General features: G+C 40.2%; 1 protein-coding gene across 5 annotated transcripts in view; it reads left to right on the top strand.

Moving 5' to 3' along the window:
* Fam13b (family with sequence similarity 13 member B) overlaps positions 1–25,938 on the top strand; it is a 70,233-nt gene that overhangs the window by 5,552 nt on the left and 38,743 nt on the right. For 2 of the 5 annotated variants that reach the window (XM_070036066.1, XM_070036069.1), the window contains exons 2-9: positions 4,496–4,662; positions 6,688–6,879; positions 7,303–7,515; positions 10,082–10,259; positions 10,545–10,686; positions 14,805–14,959; positions 19,061–19,102; positions 25,493–25,625. In XM_070036066.1, the coding sequence (XP_069892167.1) occupies positions 6,723–6,879; positions 7,303–7,515; positions 10,082–10,259; positions 10,545–10,686; positions 14,805–14,959; positions 19,061–19,102; positions 25,493–25,625 (1,020 nt within the window). In that variant the 5' untranslated portion in view covers positions 4,496–4,662; positions 6,688–6,722. Of the gene's footprint in view, positions 1–2,448; positions 2,513–4,495; positions 4,663–6,687; positions 6,880–7,302; positions 7,516–10,081; positions 10,260–10,544; positions 10,687–14,804; positions 14,960–19,060; positions 19,103–25,492; positions 25,626–25,938 lie in introns of those variants that run through there. The other 3 variants (XM_070036070.1, XM_070036068.1, XM_070036067.1) reach the window with 2 other exon arrangements.

The raw sequence follows: 25,938 nt of genomic DNA, 5'->3' as shown, positions 1-25,938 counted from the left end.
GGCTTTGAACCTTAATCATCAGATCTCAGTCTCCTGAGTAGCTTGTGAACCACTAGTGCCCTGGCTGCATTGGTTATTTTGTAGGTAAGATCTCAGCTCTTCAGCTTAAGGCTAGTGCATTACCACTTGAGCCATAGCACCAGTTTTGGCTTTTTTTCCTGCTTCTGTGGTGCTAAGGAATTAATTGAACCTAGGGCCTCATGCATGTAAGGCAAGCACTCTACCACTGAGCCACTTTCCCAGCCCCCAGAGCAGTTTTTTGTTTTTGTTTTTTTTTTTTTTGTCTTTGTTTTTGTTGCTGCTGTTGTATTTTTTTTGTGCTGGCTCTAGAGCTTGAACTCAGGGCTGAGTACTGTCCCTGAGCATTTTTGCTTAAGGGTAGCACTCTACCATTCAAGCCACAGCTCCCCTTACCGCTTGTTGGTTGTTAATTGGAAATGGATCTCATGAACTTTACTGCCTTTACTGTTAAGTCATAAAATGTAATCCTCAGATCTCAGCCTCCTGAGTAGCGAAGATTATAGGTGTGAGCCACTGGGGGCTGCCTTCACAGCACTTTGTGAAGAGAAAGGTTTTTTATTTCAGAGGACTTATTTAACTAGAATAAATTATGAAATTACCCCCCATATCTCTAATCTGGGAGGGAAAAAAAAATGCAGTTCTGTATTCATGAGCAATAACAAATGATGAGTTAGCCAATAGTGGTTTCACATCACAGCTCTTGGGAGACTGAGGCAGAAAGCTCTTCTTTCAAGCCAGTCTGGGTTATTTAGTGAGATTATATATAAGAGGAAGGGAAAAAAACTAGTCTTTTTAAGGCCCTACTCCTGTGAGCCTGATATGGTAGGTACTGATTGTGGTACATATTGAGGTTTAAGGTCATTGGTCTAAAAAGTGAAGTTCTCAAGTTGGATAGACAGGATGATTGTTTAATGTGTATGTAGTACTAAAATTGATGTTTTTCTCTAAAAAATTTTTTTTTTGATCAGTCATTGGGCTTGAACTCTGGGCATGGGCACGGTCCCTGAGCCACTGCTGAGTCACTGCCACTGCTTGCTCAAAGCAAGCACTCCACCACTTGAGCCATAGCACCATATCTGTTTTTCTGGTTTCTTGGAGATAAGAGTTTCACGACCTTTCCTGTCCAGTCTGGCTTTGAACTGTGATCCTCAGATATCAGCTTCCTGAGTAGCTAGGATTAAGCATGTGCCACCGGTGCCCAGCTCTTTAAATTTTTTAAAAACATAATAACGAGATCTTACCTCCTTATATGACTTTGCTACTTTGTGTGGGGGGGTGGGTATTCTGGTCATGGGGTCTGAACTCTGGGCCTGGGCGCTGTCCCTCAGCTCAAGGCAAGTGCTCTACCACTTGAGCCACAGCACCACTTCCAGCTTTTTTCTTTTTGCTTATGTGGTACTGAGGAATTGAACCCAGGGCCTCATGCATGCAAGGCAAGTGCTCTACCACTGAGCTACCTTCCCTGCCCCCCCCCCTTTTTTTTTGGGTCCGGTCGTGGGCCTGAACTCTGGGCCTGGGTGCTGTCCCTCAGCTCTTCAGCTCAAGGCTAGCGCTCTACCACTTGAGCCACAGCGCCACTTCCGGCTTTTTTCTTTTTGCTTATGTGGTGCTGAGGAATCGAACCCAGGTCCTCATGCATGCAAGGCAAGCGCTCTACCACTGAGCCATCTTCCCAGCCCCCCCCCTTTTTTTTGTACTGATACTGAAACTTGAAATCTGGGCCTTGTGTTCTAGCTTGGTGCTAGTGTGCTACCACTTGAGCCATGTCCCCATCTCAACTTTTTGCTGGTTAATTGGAGATGATTTCATGGATTTGTCTGCAAGATCTCAGTCTCTGGTTCTTAGCCACTGGTGTGTGGCTTTGACTTTTTTTTTTTTTTTTGGTGTTGCTGAGGAGTGAACTCAGAGCTTTGTGCTTCCAACACATATAGTCTATCACTTGAGCTATGTCTCTGTAAAATTTTTATTTTCAAATAAATCGAATTCTGTGGATCTGAATAGGTAAGTGTGTTTTGGGGGCATCATTCAACCTGTTAGTGTAAAAGCATTATTTATTTGATTTAAACTTTGGGGAAGGGAAACAGCTAAATAATGTCAAAAACTAATTTTTAGTGGGCAGAAATGTTAGTTGGGGTCATTCTCTAGTCTGGGTATTCTAGATAGAAATACCAAGTAAATAAATAGTTGATGTGCTGGAACTAGGCTTGACCTTTTCTTTTTTAATTTTATTGTCAAGGTAATGGCTTTGGCCTTTTTTAAAAATTTATTTTATTTATTTATTTTTTGTCAGACGTGGGGCTTGAACTCTGGGCCTGGGCACTGTCCCTGAGCTCTTCAACTCAAGACTAGTGCTCTACCACTTAAGCCACTTCCGGCTCTTTTGGTTTATGTGGTGTTGAGGAATCGAACCCAGACCTCATGCATGTGAGGCAGGCATTCTACCACTGAGCCACCTTCCCAGCCCATGACCTTCTTAACACTTGTTAGCAAGGTAGGAAAAAGTAACTTGAAGGCTGTGATCAGCTTGAGGATACGAGATTCTATGATATTGTAAATTTTAAGAAATTACATTGGAGATGAACTAGGGTTTTTGGGGGGGGGGGACAGAGGCTCCGCATTCTCTACTTGAGCTATACTCTTTTTTTTTTTTTTTGTCGGGTCGTGGGGCCTGAACTCTGGGCCTGGGCGCTGTCCCGCAGCTCTTCAGCTCAAGGCTAGCACTCAACCATTTGAGCCACAGTGCCACTTCTGGTTTTCTTGTGGTTAGTTGGAGATAAGAGTCTCATGGACTTTTGTGAGACTGGGCTGGCTTTGAACCACAATCCTCAGATCTCAGCTTCCTGGGTAGCTGGGATTACAGGCATAAGCCACTGGTGCCTGGCTAAGACTTATTCTGGGGCTTGAACTCAGGGGCTGGGCACTGTCCCTGAACTTTTTTTTTTGGATCGGGTTGTGGGGCCTGAACTCTGGGCCTGGCGCTGTCTCTCAGCTCTTCAGCTCAAGGCTAGCACTCTACCACTTGAGCCAAAGCACCACTTCCGGCTTTTTTCTTTTTGCTTATGTGGTACTGAGGAATCAAACCCAAGGCCTCATGCATGCAAGGCAAGCTCTCTACCACTGAGCCACCTTCCCAGCCCCGGACTTTTTAAAAAAATTTCTTTAAATGGCTTTATTAAGGTACAATTGAAATATAATAAATTGCACATGTTTAAAGCCCATGACTGATAATTTTTGACATGTGAATACATTTATAAAACAATCACCCAAATTAAGATAATAAATATATCCACCATCCCCAAAAGTTTCTATGTGTTCTTTTTTCCACCCCATGTCCCTGAACTTCTTGTGCTCAAGGCTAACACTCTACCAATTGAGCCACAGCGCCACTTTCGGCACTGTGGTACTGAAGAATTGAACCCAGGGCTTCATGCATGCTAGAAATTAATCTACCACAGAGCCACACTTCCAGTCCTTTTTTTTGCTTGAAGCAAGGTCTTACTATGTAACCTAGTTAATATTGGAACTCCTTATATAGCGCCAGCTATTCATGATCTTGCCTCAACCTCCCACATGATGAGATGCTGGTTTTCTAGCATTATGCAAAAGAAAGAAAAGATTGAGGGCTGGGAATGTGGCTTAGTGGTAGAATGATTGCTTAGCATGCCTAGTGTGCCTGTATTTGGCTTGAACTCAGGGCCAGGGTGCTCTGCTTGATAAGGTTTTTCTGCTCAAGGCTGTCATTCTACCACTGAAGCCACACCTCTACTTCTGACTATTTGCTGATTAATTGGAGATTAACTCTGGGCTAGTTTAGCACTTTGTTCCTCAGATCTCAGCTTCCTGAGTAGTAGCTAGGATTCCAGGCCTTAGCCACTGCTGCCTGACTAATTTGAAACTTTGCCAATTTGCCAGTGACTAGATTTTTACAGGCAGAAGAACTCCTTTCAGAATAGATAACCACTTAAATGGACATTGTTCTAGTCCCGTTTATACTCTGCTTATTTTAGTCTTTTTTGCACAATTAAAAGATACTGTGAAGCTGGGTGCTGGTAGCTCAGAAGGTTGAGCTCTGAGGAATGTGGTTTAGAGCCAGCCTATCAAGAAAGTCCAATTAACTACCAAAAAAGCTGGAAGTGGAGCAGTGGGTCAGAGGCTAGCTCAGGGAGAGTGCCCGGGCCCTGAATTTAAGCCCCTAGACTGGCACACACAAAGATAATAAGCAGGGCACCGGTGGCTCATGCTTATAATCCTAGCTACTTAGGAGGCTGAGATCTGAGGATCATGGTTTAAAGCCAGCTTGGGCAGGAAAGTCTGTGAGACTCTTCAGTTAACCACTAGAAAACCAGAAGTAGTGGTATGGTAGAACACTAACTTGGAGTGGAAGAGCTGAGGGACAGCACCCAGACCCAGAGTTCAAGCTGACAAAAAAAAAAAAGATACTATGGGAATCAAAATTATTTTTTTCCCCTTCTAGATTAACTGCTGAAGTGCTGATCAAGTTCTGCGTTTCTTCAATGAGGAACTACAGGCTGATCTTCTGCCATAATCTCAAACAACCATAAATGACAAAAAAATGCTTGCTCAGTGAGGGTAGCTGGTGCAAAAGACATTTTTTAAACTTAGGTGTTTAAGTACTCAGAGGTAAGTTTTCACAAGGGTAAATGCACAGAGATTTTTTGAGTTTACCCCTTGTAGCTGCTCTTTTTCTTTTCTCTCCTTGGTTATTATTATTAGTTATTCTAGGCTGCAATTTGAGTATTAACATTGAAGTTTTGTAGTTACAAGCTGGACTACATGTGTTAAGTAGATGTTATTTGTCTGAGACTATGTAAATTTATGGCATTTTCTTGTTCTTAAATTAATTTCTAGTAAATTCTAGTAAATTAGTTGGATTGTTTCCTAGTCATGTGACATATTCTTGATCCAAAGGGTATATGATTGATCAGTAGGCCTATTTTTTTAAATTTTCGAATCTTGAGTAGATTAATCTTTGTGATCTGTATTTAGTTTTTGTTTTTTTTTTTTTGTCGGTTGTGGGGCCTGAACTCTGGGCCTGGGCACTATCCCATAGCTTTTCAGCTGAAGGCTAATACTCTACTACTTGAACGTCAGCCCCACTTACAGCTTCTTCTGCTTATGTGGTGTTGAGGAATCGAACCCAGGGCCTCATGCATGCAAGACAAGCACTCTACCACTGAGCCACCTTTCCCAGCCCCCTGTATTTAGTTTTGTTTCAGGTTTTTGAAAAGTTTTTCTTTTAAAGATAAAATACATAGTACTAGATTTTGTTTATTTATTTATTTATTTTTTGGGTCTGGTCGTGGGGCCTGAACTCTGGGCCTGGGTGCTGTCCCTCAGCATTTCAGCTCAAGGCTAGTGCTCTACCACTTGAGCCATAGCACCACTTCCGGGTTTTTTTTTCTTTCTGCTTATGTGGTGCTGGGGAATCGAACCCAGGGCCTCAGGCATGCAAGGCAAGTGCTCTACCACTGAGCCACCTTCCCAGACCCAGTACTAGATTTTTATAAATTTTTCTTGGGATTTTTTTTCTAATGCTTCTGAGGCATTGTTTCTTCCCACCACCTGATTTTTTTTTTTTTTTTTGATACTGTATGGGCCTTGCATTTACTCGGCATATGGCCTATCACTTGAGCCATGTTCCCAGCCCTTTTTGCTTTCATAGTTTTCAGATAGATATTCACTTTTTTGCCCAGGCCAGCCTTAGCTTGTGACCTACTTAACCTATATATTTCAGTAGCTGGGATTACAGGCTCATACCATTTCTGCCTTATTGTCTAGCTTATTGCCCTACTTGTTGGTTGAGATGGAGTTTCAATACCCTTTTCCTCCTGGGTCCTTCTAGTTCACCTTCATAGTACCTGGGATTACAGGTGTATACCATTATGACAGGCTCTTTATCCATCTTTATTGATTGTTTTTTGCTAGAACTTGTTTTCTTTTTGTGTATTTTGAGACAGTGTCTCACTTTATAACTCAGACTGACCTATGTTAACTGACCTGATTATGTAGTCCAGGTTGGCCTCAAACTTTTTCAGTTGTATATCTCAACTTTCAGAGAAGAAGTCCTTTTTTCAATACAGGGTTTCATAATTATTCAAAAGAAAAAATTATTAGGTGTGTTGGTACATATCAGCATGGGCCATGAGACCATGTCTCAAAAAAGAGTGACTGTTAACAACGCTTATTAGCCCATCTCTATAAAAAGAACTTTTCTCTATTTGGGTTATTTGTGAATTGAGGGCTCATATGTTAGAGTCTAAAGATGGATTGGACTTTTTACCTGTGAAATTAAATAAATTTAGTCAATAAAGATTATGGGGTCAAATTTGTCCTTGAACTTGTCTTTGAGACATCAGTTAGTGTCATTTGCTGATTTTTGAATAATCAGTTTTGCCATTGTTAAATGTGTAAACACTTAACAAGAGCATTCAGAACTGATGTCATATGGAGAAAATACTTAGATAATTATATGGAGCTTTATTTGTAAAATAATCCAATAACTGGGACATAAAATAGATGAGAACACATTCAGGTTAAAGCATTTTTCTTTAATGTATTAGTCCATATTGCCACCTGTTAATCATTATAGTCTTTTTTTTTTGTTTTGTTTTGTTTTTTTTTGTTTTTTTGTCTTTCATTTGGCAGAAAAGACAGCTTTGATTTCTGGCTGCAAAAAAGATATGAGGAAGAGCTCCTCCCCTTCCTTGAGTAACTGCAACTCCGTTCTTGCTAACAAAATATTTGGAATTCCACTTGATGAGCTGCAGCAGGGAGGACATCCAGACAATGAGGTTCCGTTCATAGTCCGCCACGTTGTGGACTATATTGAGGAACATGGTATACATTTCCTTACTTTGAGGGCTAGCTTTTGTTTTAATAAACACAGCTTAACCCTTGATCTTGGATTTAATTTTTTTTTTAATGTGGAAAGTGGAAAACATGAAAAACAATAGGATTCTTTTTAAAGCTTTACTATGTTTTTTTACTTAAATTCATGTGCCTAGAAATGACAGTTGCCTAGCCTAGAACATTTTTAGTGGGGGTGATAGGAATATTTTTAATGGATATAAAGGGTGGGATAAGATAGACTACCCCTCAGAGACAGTATGTTTCTAGATGACTGACTTGAAGGCTTTTAGCCAAATCTGGGGAGCCCAGAAAGGCTTCCAGAAGTATGAACATTTTAAGTTGATTTGAGAATGAATATGTTTGATCAAGTAGTTGAAGTTGCAGTTTAATATTTGCCTTGAACTAATGTAGGAGGTCTGGAGCAACAAGGACTTTTTCAAGTCAATGGAAATGCTGAGACAGTGGAGTGGCTTCGGCAGAGATACGACAGTGGAGAAGAGGTGGATTTGGTTAAGGAAGCAGATGTTCCCTCAGCTATTAGTCTTCTTAGGTTTTTCCTTCAAGAACTTCCTGAACCTGTTATTCCTGGCAGTTTGCATATTCACTTAATGCAACTCTCCCAAGGTAACATACTTTGATTCTTATCAATGAGTCAATCATTTATTATAATTTTAGAGTCCTTTTTAGAAATCTTGACATGTAATCAATAAGTATAGTATTTGAGATTAATTTCTTAGTTTTTCATTTTCTGTTTGGGGCTATAGGATGTAGTTATAGGAATGGCAACTTGCTGAATTATATAGTAATGTTTACTTTTTGATTGATCACAGAGACACTAGAGGCAGAGGAGGTAAGGAAGAATATTATCTATATTGTTCATTCTCTTGGAAAGGTTTTTAGATCTTGAAAAGAGATTAAATTATTAGATCCATTTGTTATAAATAAAATACACTATTGTGTATTGTGTATAGCAAATTCAGCTGTTTGGGAATACTTGCTTTCTGCTAGATAGTATTCTAGTATTCTATAATACAGCACAGAACAAAACTAAAACTTTAAAGGGGGGATAGAGGACAAATAGTTGAAAAAATAAATATAAAAATATGTATCTATGATAAGCAAGTGCTACAAAGGTGGAGAGAATGTCACATAGAATTTGTTAGTGTTGTGTAGTTGTGTTTGATAATTATTACTGTTATTATTATTTATTTTTTGCAGTCCTGGGTCTTGAACTCAGGACCTGGGCACTTTTTCTGAGCTTCTTTGGCTAAAGGCTAGCACTCTACCACTTGAGCCACAACACCACTTCTGGCTTTTTCTGTTTATGTTGTAACTGAGGAATTGAACCCAGGGCTTTATGCATTCTAGGCAAGCATTCTACCACTAAGTCACATACCCAGCCCCCTTATTTTTTTGTTTTGTTTTTAGTAGATACATGTGATTTTTGTAACCATGTTCTGCAAAATGCTTAGGTTGTTACAGTAAATTTTCCACCAGTTACAGGTATGATGATTTAAAAAAATCCAGGGACTATTCCATTTAATAGAAGATCAAAGTATTGGAATGAACAGTTGGTAATTTTACCAAATAAAAAAATGTTACTGGTTGCATCTTAAATTTTAAGTAAAACTATGTGACTAATCCTTTCTTGACTTTTTAGACATATTTGTATTTTTGGTTGTACTAGGCTTCATGTTTTGCTGGGCAGGCACATTAGCACTTGGACCACTCTGCTAAGCTTTTCTTACGTTGGTTGTTTTTGGGATAGGGTCTTGCTAGCTGACTTAGATTGTGGTCTTCCTATTTGTGGTTCCCCATATTTCTAGGGTGCCAGATGCAAACCACCATACCTAGCCATTGGTCAACATGGAATTTCAACAAACTTTTTTGTTTATATTGGCTTCAAACTAATCCTGTGTAGCTTAGATTATAGGTTGGAACCACCATGCCTAGCTTGAACCTTGTGTTTCATTTTGTAGAAATGGCCCATATTACGACCATAACCATTGCCAAGAGTTTTATATAAGAGTTTACTTAAGAGTTCAAGTGTTAGCATGCATGCTTAGTAATAATGCAAACATACTAAGTTCAAACTTGAATACCACCACTAAAAATTAAGTCCTCTCTTTTTTTTTTGTTGTTGTTGTTTTTTTTTTTTGGGGGGGGGTCCGGTTGTGGGGCCTGAACTCTGGGCCCGGGCGCTATCCCTCAGCTCTTCAGCTCAAGGCTAGCACTCTACCACTTGAGCCACAGCGCCACTTCCGGCTTTTTTCTTTTTGCTTATGTGGTGCTGAGGAATCGAACCCAGGGCCTCAGGCATGCAAGGCAAGTGCTCTACCACTGAGCCTCCTTCCCAGCCCTAAGTCCTCTCTTTAATTTTAAGAACCTGTAGAGAATTTTAGGATAAAATATAGTTGTGTTGATACTCATTACTGAAGCAATAGACTCATTTTGACTGTACGTTTGGGAAATTACCTTTCTATCATCAATCAAGTTCATATAGGCTTGGTTTCTGTTAGTAACAAACACAAGGCCTAGCTTACGTGATAAAATGTACTTACTAAGAAAGAAAGTTTAGAGAAGAAAACCAAATAAGAAATAAAAGACCATTTAATTTAGTTCTACTAATATTGCTGAAGTTAATCTTTTCCAAATGTCTGCGGGAATAATAAAGTCTGTCATGTTGTTCATTCCTTGTTTTCCCATTCCTTAAAGTGAAAAATATTAGTGAAATAGTAGTGAATAATAATAGTGAAAAATGTTAGTGACATTATTAGTTTTTCAAATTGCTATTTTGCTCAGTAGTTGATATTGACTGGCAATGTCAGTGTATTTTAACTTATAGTTGGCATTAGTTGAGAAACACAGGTATAGTCATGCAGGAGACACTATGAAGAGAATTAAAAAAGGGAAACTAGAGAATTGATGCCAATGAGTAATAGATGAAGAAAACATCTTCCATTAATTGAGAAACTTGAGTTCCTTTTTTCCACCTCCCCCTTCTCAACTCTTCTCCCACATTAATAAGTGAAATGCAAAGCCTTAAGGCATTTAGCCTCTAGTAGAGGAAGTGAAGAGGTTTTGAATTGGTATAATAAAGAAATGATGTGGGTGGAGTAATGTGAACCTGGCAAAATATCTGAGCTTTGCTTTTTACTTCATTAAGAAAACCTGTAATTATGTTTTATAGATTATAATAATGAAGATGAATTTGGAAGAAAGTTGAGGTTCCTCTTGCAACAGCTTCCACCTGTTAATTACAGTTTGTTAAAGTTTCTGTGTAGATTTTTAGCTAATGTAGCATCACATCATGAAGAAATTTGGTCTGCAAATTCTTTGGCTGCTGTCTTTGGTCCAGATGTCTTTCAGTAAGTTTTTAATAAGTTTTTGCTCAATTTCTAGAATGAGATTTGTAAACTAGAATCGTATTGTCTTCCAAGTATTATTGTGAAGTATTATTTTTTTATAGTAGCTCTGATTAAACTTTGTAGCATTGCTGTGAACAGGGTACAAATTAGGTAGGCTTTACAGATGGGAAAACTGAGGCACAGGATGATGACATGAGTTCTCAGTTTCATACTGTGACTCATTGGTTCTCTTCTAACTTTACCTGTTATTTAAGAACGCAATTCAATTTGGACTTTTATTCTTAGCATTTACACAGATGTGGAAGATATGAAAGAGCTAGAAATTGTAAGCAGGATAATGGCGGGACTTCTGGAAAACTATTATGAGTTTTTTGAAAATGAAGAGGAAGATTTTTTATCAAATGATTTGAGTTCAATTACTGAACAGGTAAGACTATCTTAAAATCTATGTGGAGGGAGAAATTCTGTGTTTCAAGAATCTCCTTTATGGTTTTGACACACTTATGCTGAATTTATGTTTTGAACTGTGGGTGATTCTCTTGATTAATATTTGTAATCAGGTGACACATCCATGTAGCCAATGAGGTTTTTTTTTTTTCCCCTTGAACAACTTTGTCCCCAATTTAGGTAATAGGAAAAGTACTTTTTGTTGTTGGTCTTGGGGTTTGAACTCAGGACCTGGTCACTGACTCTGGGCTTTTTTTGCTCAAGACTAGTGCTCTACCACGTTGAGCCACAGTGCTACTTCCAGTTTTCTAGTAGTTAATTGGAGGTAAGAGTCTAATGGACTTTCCTGCCTGGGCTGACTCAGGGCCTTGATGCTGTCTCTGAGCTTTTTTTGCTCAAGGCTGGTGCTTTACCACTTCAGCCACAATTCCACTTCTGGATTTTTGTTTATAATCAGATTAAGAATCACATGGACTTTCCTACCCAGGCTGGCTTTGAACTGTGATCTTCAAATCTCAACTTCCTAAGTAGTTGAATTATAAGCACGAGCCACTGTTGCCCTGCTTATTATATATTGCTGTGCTGCAGATTGAATCTAGAGCCTAGAGCATACTAGCTATATAAAGGCATTTAAGTCAGAGTATAGGGTTGATATTTTATACTTTTTCCGCCCTTATTCGTGTAGGCATTGTTTATTTAATAAGAAAAGTATGTTTTTTTTTTCCCCCAAAGGTATTAGCCTAGGCAAAGGGTGAGAAATTTAAGGTAGAGGAAAAGATCAACACTTTTTTTTTTTTTTTGGTGCAGACCCTGGGGCTTGAATTTTCACTTAAACTTTAAGGCTGGTGTTCTATCACTGCCACATCTCTATTAATTGGAGATAAAATAAATTTAAAATAGATTTTTTTTTTTGTATGTGTGTGCCAGTCCTGGAGCTTGAACTTGGCCTGGGCACTGTCCCAAGGTAGTGTTCTACCACTTGAGCCACAGCTCCACTTCTGACTTTTGGTGTTTAATTGGAGATAAGAGTCTCAATGTCTTTCCTGCCCAGGCTGGGTTTGAACTGCAGTCCTCAGATTTCAACCTACTGAGTAGCTAGAATTACAAGAGTGAACCAGCATCAACTGCAGAAACAGATGTCTTTAAAAAAAAAAATCCTCTGCCTATAATTCTAGCTCCTAGGAGGCTGAGATCTAAGAATAAAGGTTTGGACAAAATTCTGGTCAGATAAATCCTGGAGACTCGTATTTCCAATTAACCAGCAAAAAGCTGAAAGTGGAGAAGTGACTCAAATGTTGGAGCACTAGGCATGTGGGACAAAATCAAGCAACAGTTTGAGACCCTGAGTTTAGGCTTCAAAATGAGACAAAACCAAACACCTTACATGAGTTCTTTCTTGCTATAAAGTTCCATTTCCTTGTGAAAAGTTAAATATGAGTTAGACATTAGCTGACATTTCCTAAAAGACAACACTTTCAGGTAGGATTATTTTGTGTGTTTCAGTCCTGGGGCTTTAATTCAGAACCTGGACATTGTCCCTTAACTTTTTCACTCAAAGATAGCTTTCTACCATTTGAGCCATAGCTTTACTTCCAGCTTTTTGGTGATTGTTTTTGTTTTTGTTTTTGGGGTCCGGTTGTGGGGCCTGAACTCTGGGCCTGGGCACTGTCCCTCAGCTCTTCAGCTCAAGGCTAGCGCTCTACCACTTGAGCCACAGCGCCACTTCCGGCTTTTTTTCTTTTTGCTTATATGGTGCTGAGGAATCGAACCCAGGGCCTCAGGCTTGCAAGGCAAGCACTCTACCACTGAGCCACCTTCCCAGCCCCAGCTTTTTGGTGATTAATTGGAGTTAAGTCTCATGCACAGGCTGGCTTCTAGCCACAATCCTCAGATGTCAGCCTCCTGATTGAGCCACTGGCACCCAGCTTTTTTGTTTATTTTTTGTTTTTTTAATAAGAAATTGTAGTCATTGAACATAGCCATTTTCTGTTTCAAAACAAAATATCCAGGGAACGAGATATATAGCAGTAGTTGGATACAAATGAAATAAAAATCACAGTTAAAATTAGTCAGTTGCTGAAAGGCAGACCACTTGGTTTACCAAATTAAAAAAAACAAACCTGTTAATGTCAAAAGGATAAAACTCAGGCTCCAGTGGCTCACACCTATAATCCTAGCTACTCAAGAGGTTGAGATCTGTGGATCATGGTTCCAAACCAGCTCCAGTAGAAAAGTTCCCATGAGACTCTCTCTAGTTAACCACCAGAAAATCGGAAGTGGTGCTGTGGCTCAAGTGGTAGAATGCTAGCCTTGAGGTCCAGCGTTCAAGCCCTACAACCAACCAAAAAACTACACCAGGTAACTGGAAAAACAAGTTCGAAGTTTCTTGTGGCTATTAGTGTACAAATTTGGAACTTAGGGCATGGCTTAATTGATACATTGCCTACCTAGCAAGCTCAGACAAACCTTAGTACCATGAAAAAACAAAATAAGAAAACCTAGAAATAACAAAACATCAAAAAACTTCCTTTAATATTAATGTGCAGGCCTTTTCATAGCCTGCAGTCTTTTTTTTTTTCTTTTTGGTGTCTGTCCTAGAGCTTGACCTCAGAGCCTGGGCACTGTTGCTTAGCTTTTGTTTTGCTCAAGGTTAGAGTTTCTCCCACAGCCCCATTTACAGCTTTTTTTTTTTTTTTTGGTAGTTTATTGGAGATAATCTCATGTACTTAGTTCTGCCCAGGCTGTCTTTGAATCACAGCCTTCAAATCTTAACCTCCTGAGTAGAGCTAGGAGTACAGGCATAAGCCTCTGGTTTGGTTTTCTTTTTTCCTGCCATTCCTGGGCTTGAATTCAGGGCCTGGGCATTGTCCCTGAGCCTCTCTGTGCTCAAGGCTAGCACTCTACCACTTGATACACAGCACCAATTCTGGCTTTTTCCATTTATGTGGTACTAAGGAATCAAACCAGGGTTTCATGAATACTAGGCAAGCACTCTACTACTAAGCCACATTCTCAGCCACAAGCCACTGGTTTTTGTCTGTAGTCTTTTTTTTTTTTTTTTTTGTCAGTTTTGGGGCCTGAATCTGGGCCTGGGCACTATCCCTCAGCTTTTCAGCTCAAGAATAGTGCTCTACCACTTGAGCCACAACGCCACTTCCAGATTTTTTTGCTTATGTGGTGTTGAGAAATTGAACCCAGGGCCTCATGCATGCAAGGCAAGCACTCTGCCACTGAGCCACCTTCCCAGCCCCATGTCTGCAGTCTTATATTCCTGCTGATGAATGGAACTAACACAATCATTAGTTTCTGATTCAAAATGTTTGTTTGACTTATAAGTCGTTACTTTTATTTTCATTTTTTAAAATCGTATTTTTGTGGTGCTATGGTAAACTCAGGGCTTTGTCATGCTAGGCTAATGTTCTGCCACTGAGTTATACCCCCAGTCCTATAATTTTATGTTAATATAGAAAAGTTGACAGGCCCGGTCCCAGGGGGCTTATACCTATAATCCTAGCTACTCAAGAGGCTGATATCTGAGGATGGAGGTTGAAATTCAAGCCAGCCTGTTCAGGAAAATCCAAGATATTATTATTATTATTTTTTTGGGTCCAGTCGTGGGGCCTGAACTCTGGGCCTGGGCTCTATCCCTCAGCTCTTCAGCTCAAGGCTAGCGCTCTACCACTTGAGCCACAGCACCACTTCCGGCTTTTTTCTTTTTGCTTATGTTGTGCTGAGGAATCGAACCCAGGGCCTCAGGCATGCAAGGCAAGCGCTTTACCACTGAGCTACCTTCCCAGCCCAAATCCAAGATATTCTTATCTCAGCCATCAAAAAGCTAGAAGTGGATGTGGGCTCAAGTGCTAGAGCACCAGCCTTGAGCAAAAGAGCTAAGGGCAGTGCCTAGGCCATGAGTTCAAGGCCTCCCCCTCCCAACCATACCAGTACAAAAATAAGTTGACAATTTCTTTATATGAGATACTGATCTTAGGAAATCAGGGAATAAAAATGAATTATGTTTATAATTTTCTTAGAATGTATATTTTAGATACATTAGGTTTTTGTTACATTTTAATTTTGAGTTTCCTTTTATTTATATAGGTTAACGAACTTTCTGAGGAAGAAGATGAAAAGCTGGAACATATAGAAGAACTTCCAGAAGAGGGTGTAGAAAAATCAAATGACATGCCAGAAGTGGTACAATTAAGGATGACTGAAAATATCCTGGAAGCAAATAGTGTTACACCATCAACAAGGTAAATATTTGGGTTGGATGAACTTTAGAATTAGAGCATGTCATTTTAGATATAGATTATCTTAAACACTAAACCCAAATTATAACTATGTGAAAGATTGATATATATATATATATTTTTTTTTTTACTGTGATTAAGTGATTATATAAATTTGACAAATTCCACAGTATTGTGAGTTAGTGATACTTAGTTAAAGTCACAAACACATTCTAACCTTCATGGCGTAAATTGTCTTTGTGAATTCTGTGAGCTTTGATAATACTATTATTTCTTCCACATCGGTGATAGGTACATTTCTTTCCTTTTGCTTAGTGTCAGCTCTTCCCATTTTCCTGCTCATTCCCTCCCTCCCATTGCTACCATTGAGTTGTTTATTTCATTTTGATCAATGGCCAATGCAGCTGATAGGTCCCCCTGTTGTATGTTTTCCCCTGTTTCTGTGACCTCTTCCTAGTTTCCCTCTGATGTGCATATATATATATATATATATATATATATATATATATATACCATGTATGTGGTCAGCAGCATAGGGTCATTTAGTAATGATATGACCAGAGTCCTTTGTTTCTCAAGTCTTATTTACTTTGTTGTATCTTCTTACGTTTTGGATTTAATATCCATATATCAGGGAGACCATGTGCTGTTTGTCTCTTTGCTCTTGGCTTACCTCACTCAACATGATTTTTTTTGGTTCCATCCATCCCTGCGAATGCCATTATTTCTAATGGCTGCATAATATTCTAGTGTATATAGGTACCACAATTTTTGGATCCATTCATCTGTAGTGGGGCATCTGGGTTGTTTCCATGTCTTGGCTATTGTAAACAGTGCTGCAGTGAACATGGAGGTGCATGTGACCTTGTATCCAGGTAAATATTTGGGTTAGATGAACTTTAGATTTAGAGCATGTCATTTTAGATGTAGAGTATCTTAAACACTAAACCCAAATTATAACTATGTGAAAGATTGATATTTGAGTATGAAAAAGAGCAAGGAAAAAAAAAAAAGAAAAAGAGCAAGAAGAAAATTTAAAGCAGCAACCTTGATAGGGAATATTCAGTTACCACTTTTACCTTTATTTAAATATAGGAATCTCCAGCCAGGTGCCAGTGGCTTTTTTTCTTTTTGCTTATGTGGTGCTGGGGAATCGAACCCAGGGCCTCATGCATGCAAGGCAAGTGCTCTACCACTGAGCCACCTTCCCAGCCCCAAGTTTGTGAGAATCTTACCTGAAATTAAACCCCAAAAAGCCACAAGTTGAGCCACATATGGTTCAAGTGAAAGAGCACTAGGCTTGAGCAAAAAAGCAAAGGATCAGCTCAGTCCCTGACAAGTCCCAGTACTAGTTATCCATATACGTGCATGCATGTATACAGACGTGCATGCATGAAATCTAAGGTACTGGTGCCTCATACCCATAATCCAGCTGCTCAGGAGGTTGAAGTATGAGAACCATGGTTCAAAGCCAGTCTGGGCAGAAAAGTCCATTGATCTGGAAGTGAAACAGTGACTCAGTGGTAGAACACTAGCCTTGAGCAAAAAACTTCAGGATTGGCACCTATGCCCAGAGTTCAAGCCCCAGGACCAGTAGGTACATGCCCGCAAAAATAGCAACTAATGAGCTGGGAAGGTGGCTCAGTGGTAGAGTGCTTTCCTTGCATGCATGAGGCCCTGGACTGGATTCCTCAGCACCACATAAGCAGAAAAAGCCGGAAATAGCTCTGTGGCTCAAATGGTAGAGCGCTAGCCTTTAGCTGAATTGCTAAGAGACGGCGTCCAGGTCCAGAGTTCAGGCCCCATGACCTACCCAAAAAACCCCCCAAAAAACAAATAGTAGTTGGTTACTGAAACTTAAAATATAAGCAAGAGATTTTTGGAGCAAAATATCAGAGAATGATCCTAGTTGACATTAAAACTCATTTGGGAAAGTTTCATTTTTCTTTTTGGTCTTTTATTGGGTAAGTACCTAAATATTTTACTTTTTTGGGTCCGGTCGTGGGGCCTGAACTCTGGGCCTGGGTGCTGTCCCTCAGCTCTTCAGCTCAAGGCTAGCAATCTACCACTTGAGCCACAGCACCACTTCCGGCTTTTTCCTTTTTGCTTATGTGGTGCTGAGGAATCGAATCCAGGGCCTCAGGCATGCAAGGCAAGCGCTCTACCACTGAGCCACCTTCCCAGCCCAAGTACCTAAATATTTAAACTTATTTGTATGACACTACTAGAAAAAGACTGATGACAGCCATATTCTGGTGGCTCACACCAATAATCCTACCTACTCAGGAGGCTGAGATCTTTTTTGCTGAAAGCTAGTGCTCTACCACCTGAGCCACAACTTCACTTCTGGCTTTTTTTTTTTTAATCAGCTTATTTGTTTTTTCTTTATTTTGCCAGTCCTAGGGCTGGAACTCAGGGTCTGGGAACTGTCCCTGAGCCACAGCTCCACTTCCAGCTTTTTGTTTATCTGGCACTGAGGAATAGAACCTAGAGCTTTGTGCATACTAGGTAAGCACTATACCACTAGGCCACATTCGCAGCCCCACTTCTGGCTTTTTGATGGTTAATGTAGATAAGTCTCACAGACTTTTCCTGTCTGTGCTGGCTTTGAACTGCAATCCTCAGGTCTCAGCCTCCTAGGATTAAAGGCATGAGTCATCAACACCTGGCTGCAACTTCATTAATTATAAGGATCTTGGGAACCGGCCGACAATGGCTCATGCCTGTAATCCTAGATACTCAGGATGCTGAGATCTGAGGTTTGCAGTTCAAAACCAGCCCAGGCAGGAAAGTCTGTGAAGCTCTTGTCTCCATCAAACCATCAGAAAACCAGAAGTGGCACTGTGGCTCAAGTGGTAGAACATTCACTTTAAGCTGAAGAGTTGAGGGACAGCACTCAGAGTTCCAGCCCCATGACCACGGGTTGGGCGGGGGTGGGGGTTGGAGGGTAGGGGGGAGTGTCTTGGGATCATCAACCTGGGGGCTGTGTGCATTTGGGCAGTTTAACATCTTTGCATGTTTTTTAGAAAGGGGAAATAGTGTAACTTTTTAGATAGAGAACTTTTTTTTAAATGTATGTTTTTTATTGTAAAAATACTGTACAGAGGAGTTATAGTTACATGAGTAAGATAATGAATACATTTCCTGTCCAGCCTTGTTACCTTCTCCTTCATTTTTCCCCTACCATCCCTTCCCTCTCCACCTCCCCAGCTCCTCCCTCCCTGCCCCCAAAGTTGTAAAGTTTGTTTCAATGTAGTGTCTTATATATCTCATTGTTACAATGGGTCAATGTGTATCCTTATTTAAGCATTTTGTTATTTCTCTTCCCTTCCCCAATTTATAAAAATGTATATACAAGATGCAGGGCACCAGAATAGAAAACAGGGGTTAAGCTGTGGGGGAAGAACATAAAAAGAAACAGAAAAATCACATAGTACATTATAAATACGTTAAAAATAATAGCAAGAAAGAAAAGATATTTGTGTCCCTATCTTGGGGTTCATCTCATGTAACATCATCTTATGGTCATATGTACAACAGAACTTCTAAATGAAATAATTGCATATCAAACTTTAGCTCATAATAAATATTCAATAAATACTTCTACAATTATGATCTTATTTAATTACATCAATTTTCTTAAGGCTGGACATAACTCAAGTGGAAGATTACCCCAGTATTGCCAACAAAAGAAAGATGAAAAGGTGGCTCAGTGGTAGAGCGCTTGCCTTGCATGCATGAGGCCCTGGGTTCAATTCCTCAGCACCACATAAGCAGAAAAAAAAGCCGAAGTGGCGCTATGGCTCAAGTGGTAGATTGCTAGCCTTGAACTGAAGAGCTGAGGGACAGCACCCGGGCCCAGAGTTCACGCCCACGACCGGACCCCAAAAAAAACAAGTATTTGCACATCAAATTTTTTTGTTTATATTTGAAACTTTTAACAAGTTTCAGAGAATATTTCCAGCCTGATATTTAACTGAAAACCTTAAAATTAGTGCCCTCTCCTGGTTATATATCAAGACAATACAAAGTTTGTCAGTTTCTCAGCACATTTTGTAGTAATTTAATATTGAAACATTTCATAGCTAATTTCTTTGATTTCAGTGCCCAAATATCTCCTGCCAGAATCTTACCAGCCTCTGCAGAGTAAGTAGTATATATATATAGAAAACAAACTTAGAAATTTAAAAATATTACTAAGCTGTAAAAATATGAATTTATTGTGCTCATTTGAGAGGAAAGAGTGTATATAGATATTAAATTAGTTATTTATGTATTATAACAGGAACATGTGAAACTTTCCACTAATACATGTGGTGAAGATGAGTTTTCCTTTTTTTTTTCTCCTTTGGCAGTACTGGGGATTAAACTCAGAGCATTACACTTGCTAGGCAGTTTACAATTTGAGCCTCACTTTTTTTTTTTTTTTGGGTCCGGTCATGGGCCTGAACTCTGGGCCTGGGCACTGTCCCTCAGCTCTTCAGCTCAAGGCTAGTGCTCTAGCACTTGAGCCACAGCGCCACTTCCGGCTTTTTTCTTTTTGCTTATGTGGTGCTGAGGAATCGAACCCAGGGCCTCAGGCATGCAAGGCAAGCGCTTTACCACTGAGCCACCTTCCCAGCCCCTTGAGCCTCACTTTTATCCTGTATTTGCATTGCTTATTTTTCAGGTAGTCTCACTTTGTGCTGGAGGCAGCCTGGATTCCTACTTGTGTTCTTCCTGTAGCTGGGATAACAAGAGTGGGAACCACTGGGCTCAGCCATTGATAAGAAGGAGTCTTGAGCTTGTATGCCCCTGCCACATTATATTGAAATACTTATCTCCCTACCCAACTAGCAAGGATTTCAGGTTTTAGATACCATAGTGATAGTGGCTACTTCTGCTTTTCCTTCTTCTTCGTCCTTGTCTTCATTTTGTTGTCTTCCTTATGTGTCCCAGACGAACTGCAAACTTGTGATCTTCTGATTTGGCTTCCTTTTGGGAATATAGCCATCCACTACTATGCACAGCTTCAGATGAGTTTTCTTTTTTTTTTTTTTTTGAGGGGGGGGTCCAGTCGTGGGGCTTGAACTCTGGGCCTGGGTGCTGTCCCTCAGCTCTTCAGCTCAAGGCTAATGCTCTACCGCTTGAGCCACAGCGCCACTTCCGGCTTTTTTCTTTTTGCTTATGTGGTGCTGAGGAATCAAACCCAGGGCCTCAGGCATGCAAGGCAAGCCTTGCACTGAGCCACCTTCCCATCCCCAGATGAGTTTTCTTCAGATAAATTTTAGATTCTAGTTATACACTGGTGACACAGAGGCAATCCTAGCTACTCAGGAGGCTAAGATCTGAGGATTGTGGTTCAAAGCCAGCCCAGGCTGGAAAACCCCCGAGACACTTATCTCCATTTAACCACCAAAAAGAAGTAGAGCTGTGGCTCAAGTGGTAGAGCATTGCTTTGAGTTCAAAACCTAAGGAACAGTCTCCAGGCCCTGAGTTCAAGCCCCAGTGCTGGCACAAAACAAAACAAAAAAAAACCTCTCTCCTAAAATAGTATCCTTTGAAGTAATTGAAAAAATGTTGTTATATCCTGATATATTGATAACTATTGAATGTTCTGGCTGGGTGCTGGTGGCTTATGCCTGTAATTCTAGCTACTCAAGCCTGAGATCTGAGGATTGGAGTTCTAAGCCAGCTTGCAGGAAAGTCAGTGAGACTTTAAGCACTAAAAAAGCTGGAAGTGGAGCTGTGGCTCAAGTGGTAGAGTGCTAGCCTTGAGCAAAAATGTTCGCAGATAGTGCCCAGGTCTTTCAGCTCAAGCCCTAGGACCAGTATAAAACAAAAACAAAACAATAAAAAAAGTAAAAGGAATATTCTTAGAGTGTATGTACGTGAGTGTTCATAATTTTTTTTTTATTTTTTATTTTTATTTTATTTTTAATTTTTTTTTTGGGTCCGGTCGTGGGGCCTGAACTCTGGGCCTGGGCGCTGTCCCTCAGCTCTTCAGCTCAAGGCTAGCGCTGTACCACTTGAGCCATAGCGCCACTTCCGGCTTTTTTCTTTTTGCTTATGTGGTGCTGGGGAATCGAACCCAGGGCCTCAGGAATGCAAGGCAAGCGTTCTACCACTAAGCCACCTTCCCAGGCCCATAATTTTTTTTTTAAACTCAGTATCTGATGCTTACTTTTTGTTCATTGGCTAGTGCTCTGTGTTTGGAGCCAAGCCTCCAAACCCATATACTTAGCTTTGAAAGAAATCCCCCCCCTCCCCTTTCTCTTTTGTGTGTGCTAGTCCTGGGCACAAAAGGGGAAGGGGAAGAATGGGGAGAGAGGGAGACACACACAAGCACATGTAGTGAGGAATTATTAGGAAAACTGTTCCTTTTCTCTCCAGCAACATTATATATAGTTGATTTGTGTAGAATCATGTATTTGGACAAATTTCACTTAATTTTATTTATTTATTTATTTATTTTCTGGTCCTGGGTCTTGAACTCATGTCCTGGGCACTGTCTCTGAGCTTTTTTGCTCGACTAGCCTCTACAACTTGATCTACAGCTCCATTTCTGGCCTTTAGGTGGCTAATTGGAGATAAGAGTCTCACAGACTTTCCTGCCTAGGTTGGCTTTGAATCATGATCCTCAGATCTCAGCCTTCTGAATAGCTAGGATTATAGTCATAAGCCTCTAGTGCTCCAGTGTCCCACTTGTTCCTTTTTGTTTTGTTTTTTGTTCTTTGAGTTATCATTCAAATGCCATAATTGTCATAGGATTTAACATTTAAGTTATGTGACTGATGCCCAGTTAAGCCAACTCACTGACGTGTTGTATTTGCAGAATTTTAGAAAGAAAAATTAGAATAGCCACATTTTTTATCTGTAGGGCAGTTATAGATTATGATTTTAAAAATTTAATCTGGTGTGTAATAATGAAGCAGGGAGTACTAAGAGTGATGAGGAAAGACCTAATAGCCAATAAGAACTATTTTGACATTATTTAAGTTATAGAATTGTTACCCTAAAAATATTTTTTCTTAAATAACTGGGTCTTTTCTTGGGGATTCCTTTTTTTTTTTTTTTTTTTTTTTTTTTGGTCAGTTGTGGAGCTTGAACTCTGGGCCTGGGTGCTGTCCCTCAGCTCTTCAGCTCAAGGCTAGTGCTCTACCATTTGAGCCATAGCGCCACTTCCAGCTTTTTCTGTTTATGTGGTGCTGAGGAATCGAACTCAGGGCCTCATGCATGCGAGGCAAGCACTCTGCCACTGAGTCACTTTCCCAGCCCCTTCTTGGGGATTTCTGAACATCAGATCCTCACCAGACTTTCCCCCTACCCTTGTTTCAAACTCATAGCCTCTTGTTTGTTTGGATGCTGGTCTACCTCTGGAGTCATACCTCCAGCCCTGCTTTTTTGTTGGCTGTTTTGGAGATGTAGTTTTATGGACTTTTCTGCCTGGGCTGGCCTTAAACTATAACCTTGCAATCCTCTGTATCTCAGCCTCCTAAGTAGCAAGGATTATAGGCATGGGCTCTCATGGTCCAGCCTTAAATTTTATGCTCTTAGTTAACATTGAAAATGCCATTTCTCAAACTGGGTGCTAGTGGCTCATGCCTGTAATCCTAGCTACTCAGGAGGCTGAGATCTGATTCAAAGGTCGTGATTCAAAGCCAGCCGGGTCAGGAAAGTCTGTGAAACTCTTATCTCCAATAAACCACCAGAAAAGTGCAAGTGGCTCTGTGGCCCAAGTGGTAGAGTGCTTGCCTTGAGCTAAAGAGCTGAGGGACAGCGCCCAGGTCCAGAGTTCAAGCCCCATGATGAAAAAAGAAAAGGTCATTTCTCACCCATAAAATATATTAGTAAGTCCAGCATAACCTGGTTTTGTTTCTTGAACATTGGTTGAAGCAGTGAGCTTGTCATTTTTTAATTTTTTTAATTTTTTGTGTTGGTTTCGGTCCGTAGGCTTGAGCTTAGGGCCCAGTTATAGTCCTGAGCTTTTTCACTCAAGGCTGGTGCCCTGCCACTTGAACCACAGCTTCATTTTCCGATTTTTGGTGGATAATTGGAGAAAAGAATCTCAGAGTTTCCTATCTGGGCTGGCTTTGAACCTCGATCCTCAGATCTCATGCTGGGTAGCTATGATTATAGGTATGAGCCATTGGTCATTAAAGGAACTTGTCATGAAAGGAACTATGTTATATGAAAAATAACTTCAAAGCATGCTCAAATTAATCAGAGTGCCTGTGTCTCATGCCCCTAACTAATTGGGCTGAGATGTGAGGATCATGTTTTGAAACCAGCCAGGCAGAAAAGTCTGTGAGACTTTTTTGGCTTTTGGTCAGTGATGGGGCCGGAACTTAGGGCCTGGGTGCTATCCCTTCACTTTTGCCCTCAAGGCTAGTGTTCTACCACTTTAAGCCACAGCATCACTTCCAGTTTTCTGGTGGTTAATTGGGAGATAAGAGTTTTCATGGGGGCTGGGAAGGTGGCTCAGTGATAGAGCGCTTGTCATGCATGTGTGAGGCCCTGGGTTTGATTCCTCAGCACCACATAAGCAAAAAGAAAAAAGCCGGAAGTGGTGCTGTGGCTCAAGTGGTAGAGCGTTACCCTTGAGCTGAAGAGCTGAGGGAAAGTGCCCAGGCCTAGAGTTCAGGCCCCACGACCGGACCCCCCCCCAAAAAAAAAAAAGGAGTTTTCATGAACTTTCCTGCCCAGGCTGGCTTTGAACCACAATCCTTAGATCCCAGCCTCCTGAGTAGCTAGGATTATAGCAGTAAGCCACTAGCACCTGGCTCAGAAACACTAAATTGACATAGTCCTATTTGTCAATTCTTTGTCAATTCTTTCTCTGTTTAGTCCTCTGTGCATCTAAAACCCTATTCAGCAAACATTGATCTGTGACCTGTAGTATACTTAAAAGTTCTTACTTTGACCTATTTGGTGTAATTGGAGTTCATTTTCATACAGGATGAGAGATATAGTTACACTTTCTGTCTCCTGCAGATAGATACCTTAGTACTATTTGTTGATGTGGCTGTCTTTTCCCCATTGTTTTTTTGTTTTTGTTTTGTCAGTTGTGGGGCTTGAACTCTGGGCCTGGGCGCTGCCCCTCAGCTCTTCAGCTCAAAGCAAGTGCTCTACCACTTGAGCCCCAGAGCCACTTCCGTTTTCTGCTGGTTAATTGGCATCTCATGGACTTTTCTGCCTGGGCTGACTTTGAACCACGATTCTCAGATATCAGCCTCCTGAGTAGCAGGATTACAGGCGTGAGCCACCAGTGCCAGGCTGTATTTTTAATTAATTAATTTTTTTGCCAGTCCTGGGGCTTGAACTCAGCCTGGGCACTGTCCCTGAGCTTCTTCTGCTCAAGGCTAGTCCTCTACCACTTGAGCCACAGTGCCATTTCCAGCCTTTTCTGTTTATGTGTTACTAAGAAATTGTATGCATGCCAGGCAAACACTCTACTACTAAGCCACATTCCCAGCCCCCTCCATTGTATGTTCTTGACTTCTTTGTAAAAAATAAGTTCACTGTAGATGTGTGGTTTTATTTCTGGATCTATTACATTGTGCCATTGGTCTTCAGGTCTCTCTTTGTGCCAGTACCAAATTGTTTCATTACTGTGGTACTGTAATATAATTTGAAGTCTGTATTAGATACTTCCAGTGGTGCTGTTTTTACTTAGAATTACTTTTGCTATTTGGAGTCTCTTTTGCCTTCTAATGTACTTTTGGCTTTATTTCTGTAATTCTGTGAGGAATTATGTTGAGATTTTGCTGAGTATTGCATTGAATTTGTACTTTGTGTTTGGCAATATGATCATTTTTACAATATTTTGCTAATCTATTAAAGATGCTTATGAAAATTTTTACAAGATCTCTTACAATATCACCAGTAGACAAAAAATAGCAGATTTTACAATCTAACAGCATACATAAACGATGGATTTCTGTAGTTATAGACAGTGCATATAATTAATTCTTACACTTGGGACACTGAGGCCAGAAGATAATAGTTTTACAATAGCTGGATCTCTATAGTAAGACCCTGACTTTTTTTTTTTTGCCAGTCCTGGGGCTGAATCTTTTTGTGCTCAAGGGATAGCACTCTACCACTTGAGCTACAGTACCACTTTTGTTTTTTTCTGTTTATGTGGTACTAAGGAATTGAACCCAGGGCTTCATGAATGCTAGGCATACCACTAAGCCACATTCCCAGCCCAAGACCCTGTCTTAAATAAAAATTTCTGAGTGCTGACGACTCATGTTTGTTATCCTAACAACTCAGAAAGCTGAGATCTAAGGATTACAGTTAAAAGTTAGATGGGCAAGAAAGTCCATGCAACTCCTCTCTAGTGTTAGCACTTGGATAGTAGAGTGCTTTCCCTGAGCAAAAAAGCTCAGCAGCAGTGCCCAGGCCCTGAGTTTAAGCCTAATACTGGCATGCACACACACAAAAGTAAAACCAACAACAGTGTAAGCGTTTTGATCATCATTGATGTTTATTTTAGAGGCACTATGTATTTGTCACTTGGCTTCATTTTTTCTTTTTACTTTTCTTTATTAGGGTTGATATTGCTGATGATGTTATTAATGCCAGTGATAGTAATAGAGACTGTTCAGAACCTGTGGCTGGCAGTAACTTAGAAAATGAAGTTATGCAGCAAGATTTTGTATTTGAAGATCAAGAAAATAACCAGGTAAGAAGTGTTGAAAAAAAGAAACAACTCTGGTGTGCTAGAAGTACACCTCTTGATTGTTTTGTGTGTCCCTTTGATAGCAGAAGTAACAATATTTACATTGCTCACTTATAAGTCCTCCAAAATTCTCATTCTCCACCCACCATCGGTTGAAAGAAAGGTAGGTGAAAAAGCCTTTCTCTTCTTTCAAAAATATTAAAACAATTATTGGAAAGAAAATATTATGATGTTAGCTGAGATGGCTAGGTTGTAATTTTGGTTGAATTTTGTTATTATTCAAAGCTTTCCTGTAATTCTTTTTCTTAGTTGGGGT

The sequence above is a fragment of the Dipodomys merriami genome, unplaced genomic scaffold (genome assembly GCF_024711535.1).
Source record: "Dipodomys merriami isolate MVZ:Mamm:240054 unplaced genomic scaffold, mDipMer1.0.p SCAF_27, whole genome shotgun sequence".
Taxonomy (NCBI): Eukaryota; Metazoa; Chordata; class Mammalia; order Rodentia; family Heteromyidae; genus Dipodomys; species Dipodomys merriami.
The sequence above is the reverse complement of the archived record's forward strand: the minus strand, read 5'-3'. Positions and strand labels throughout refer to the sequence as shown.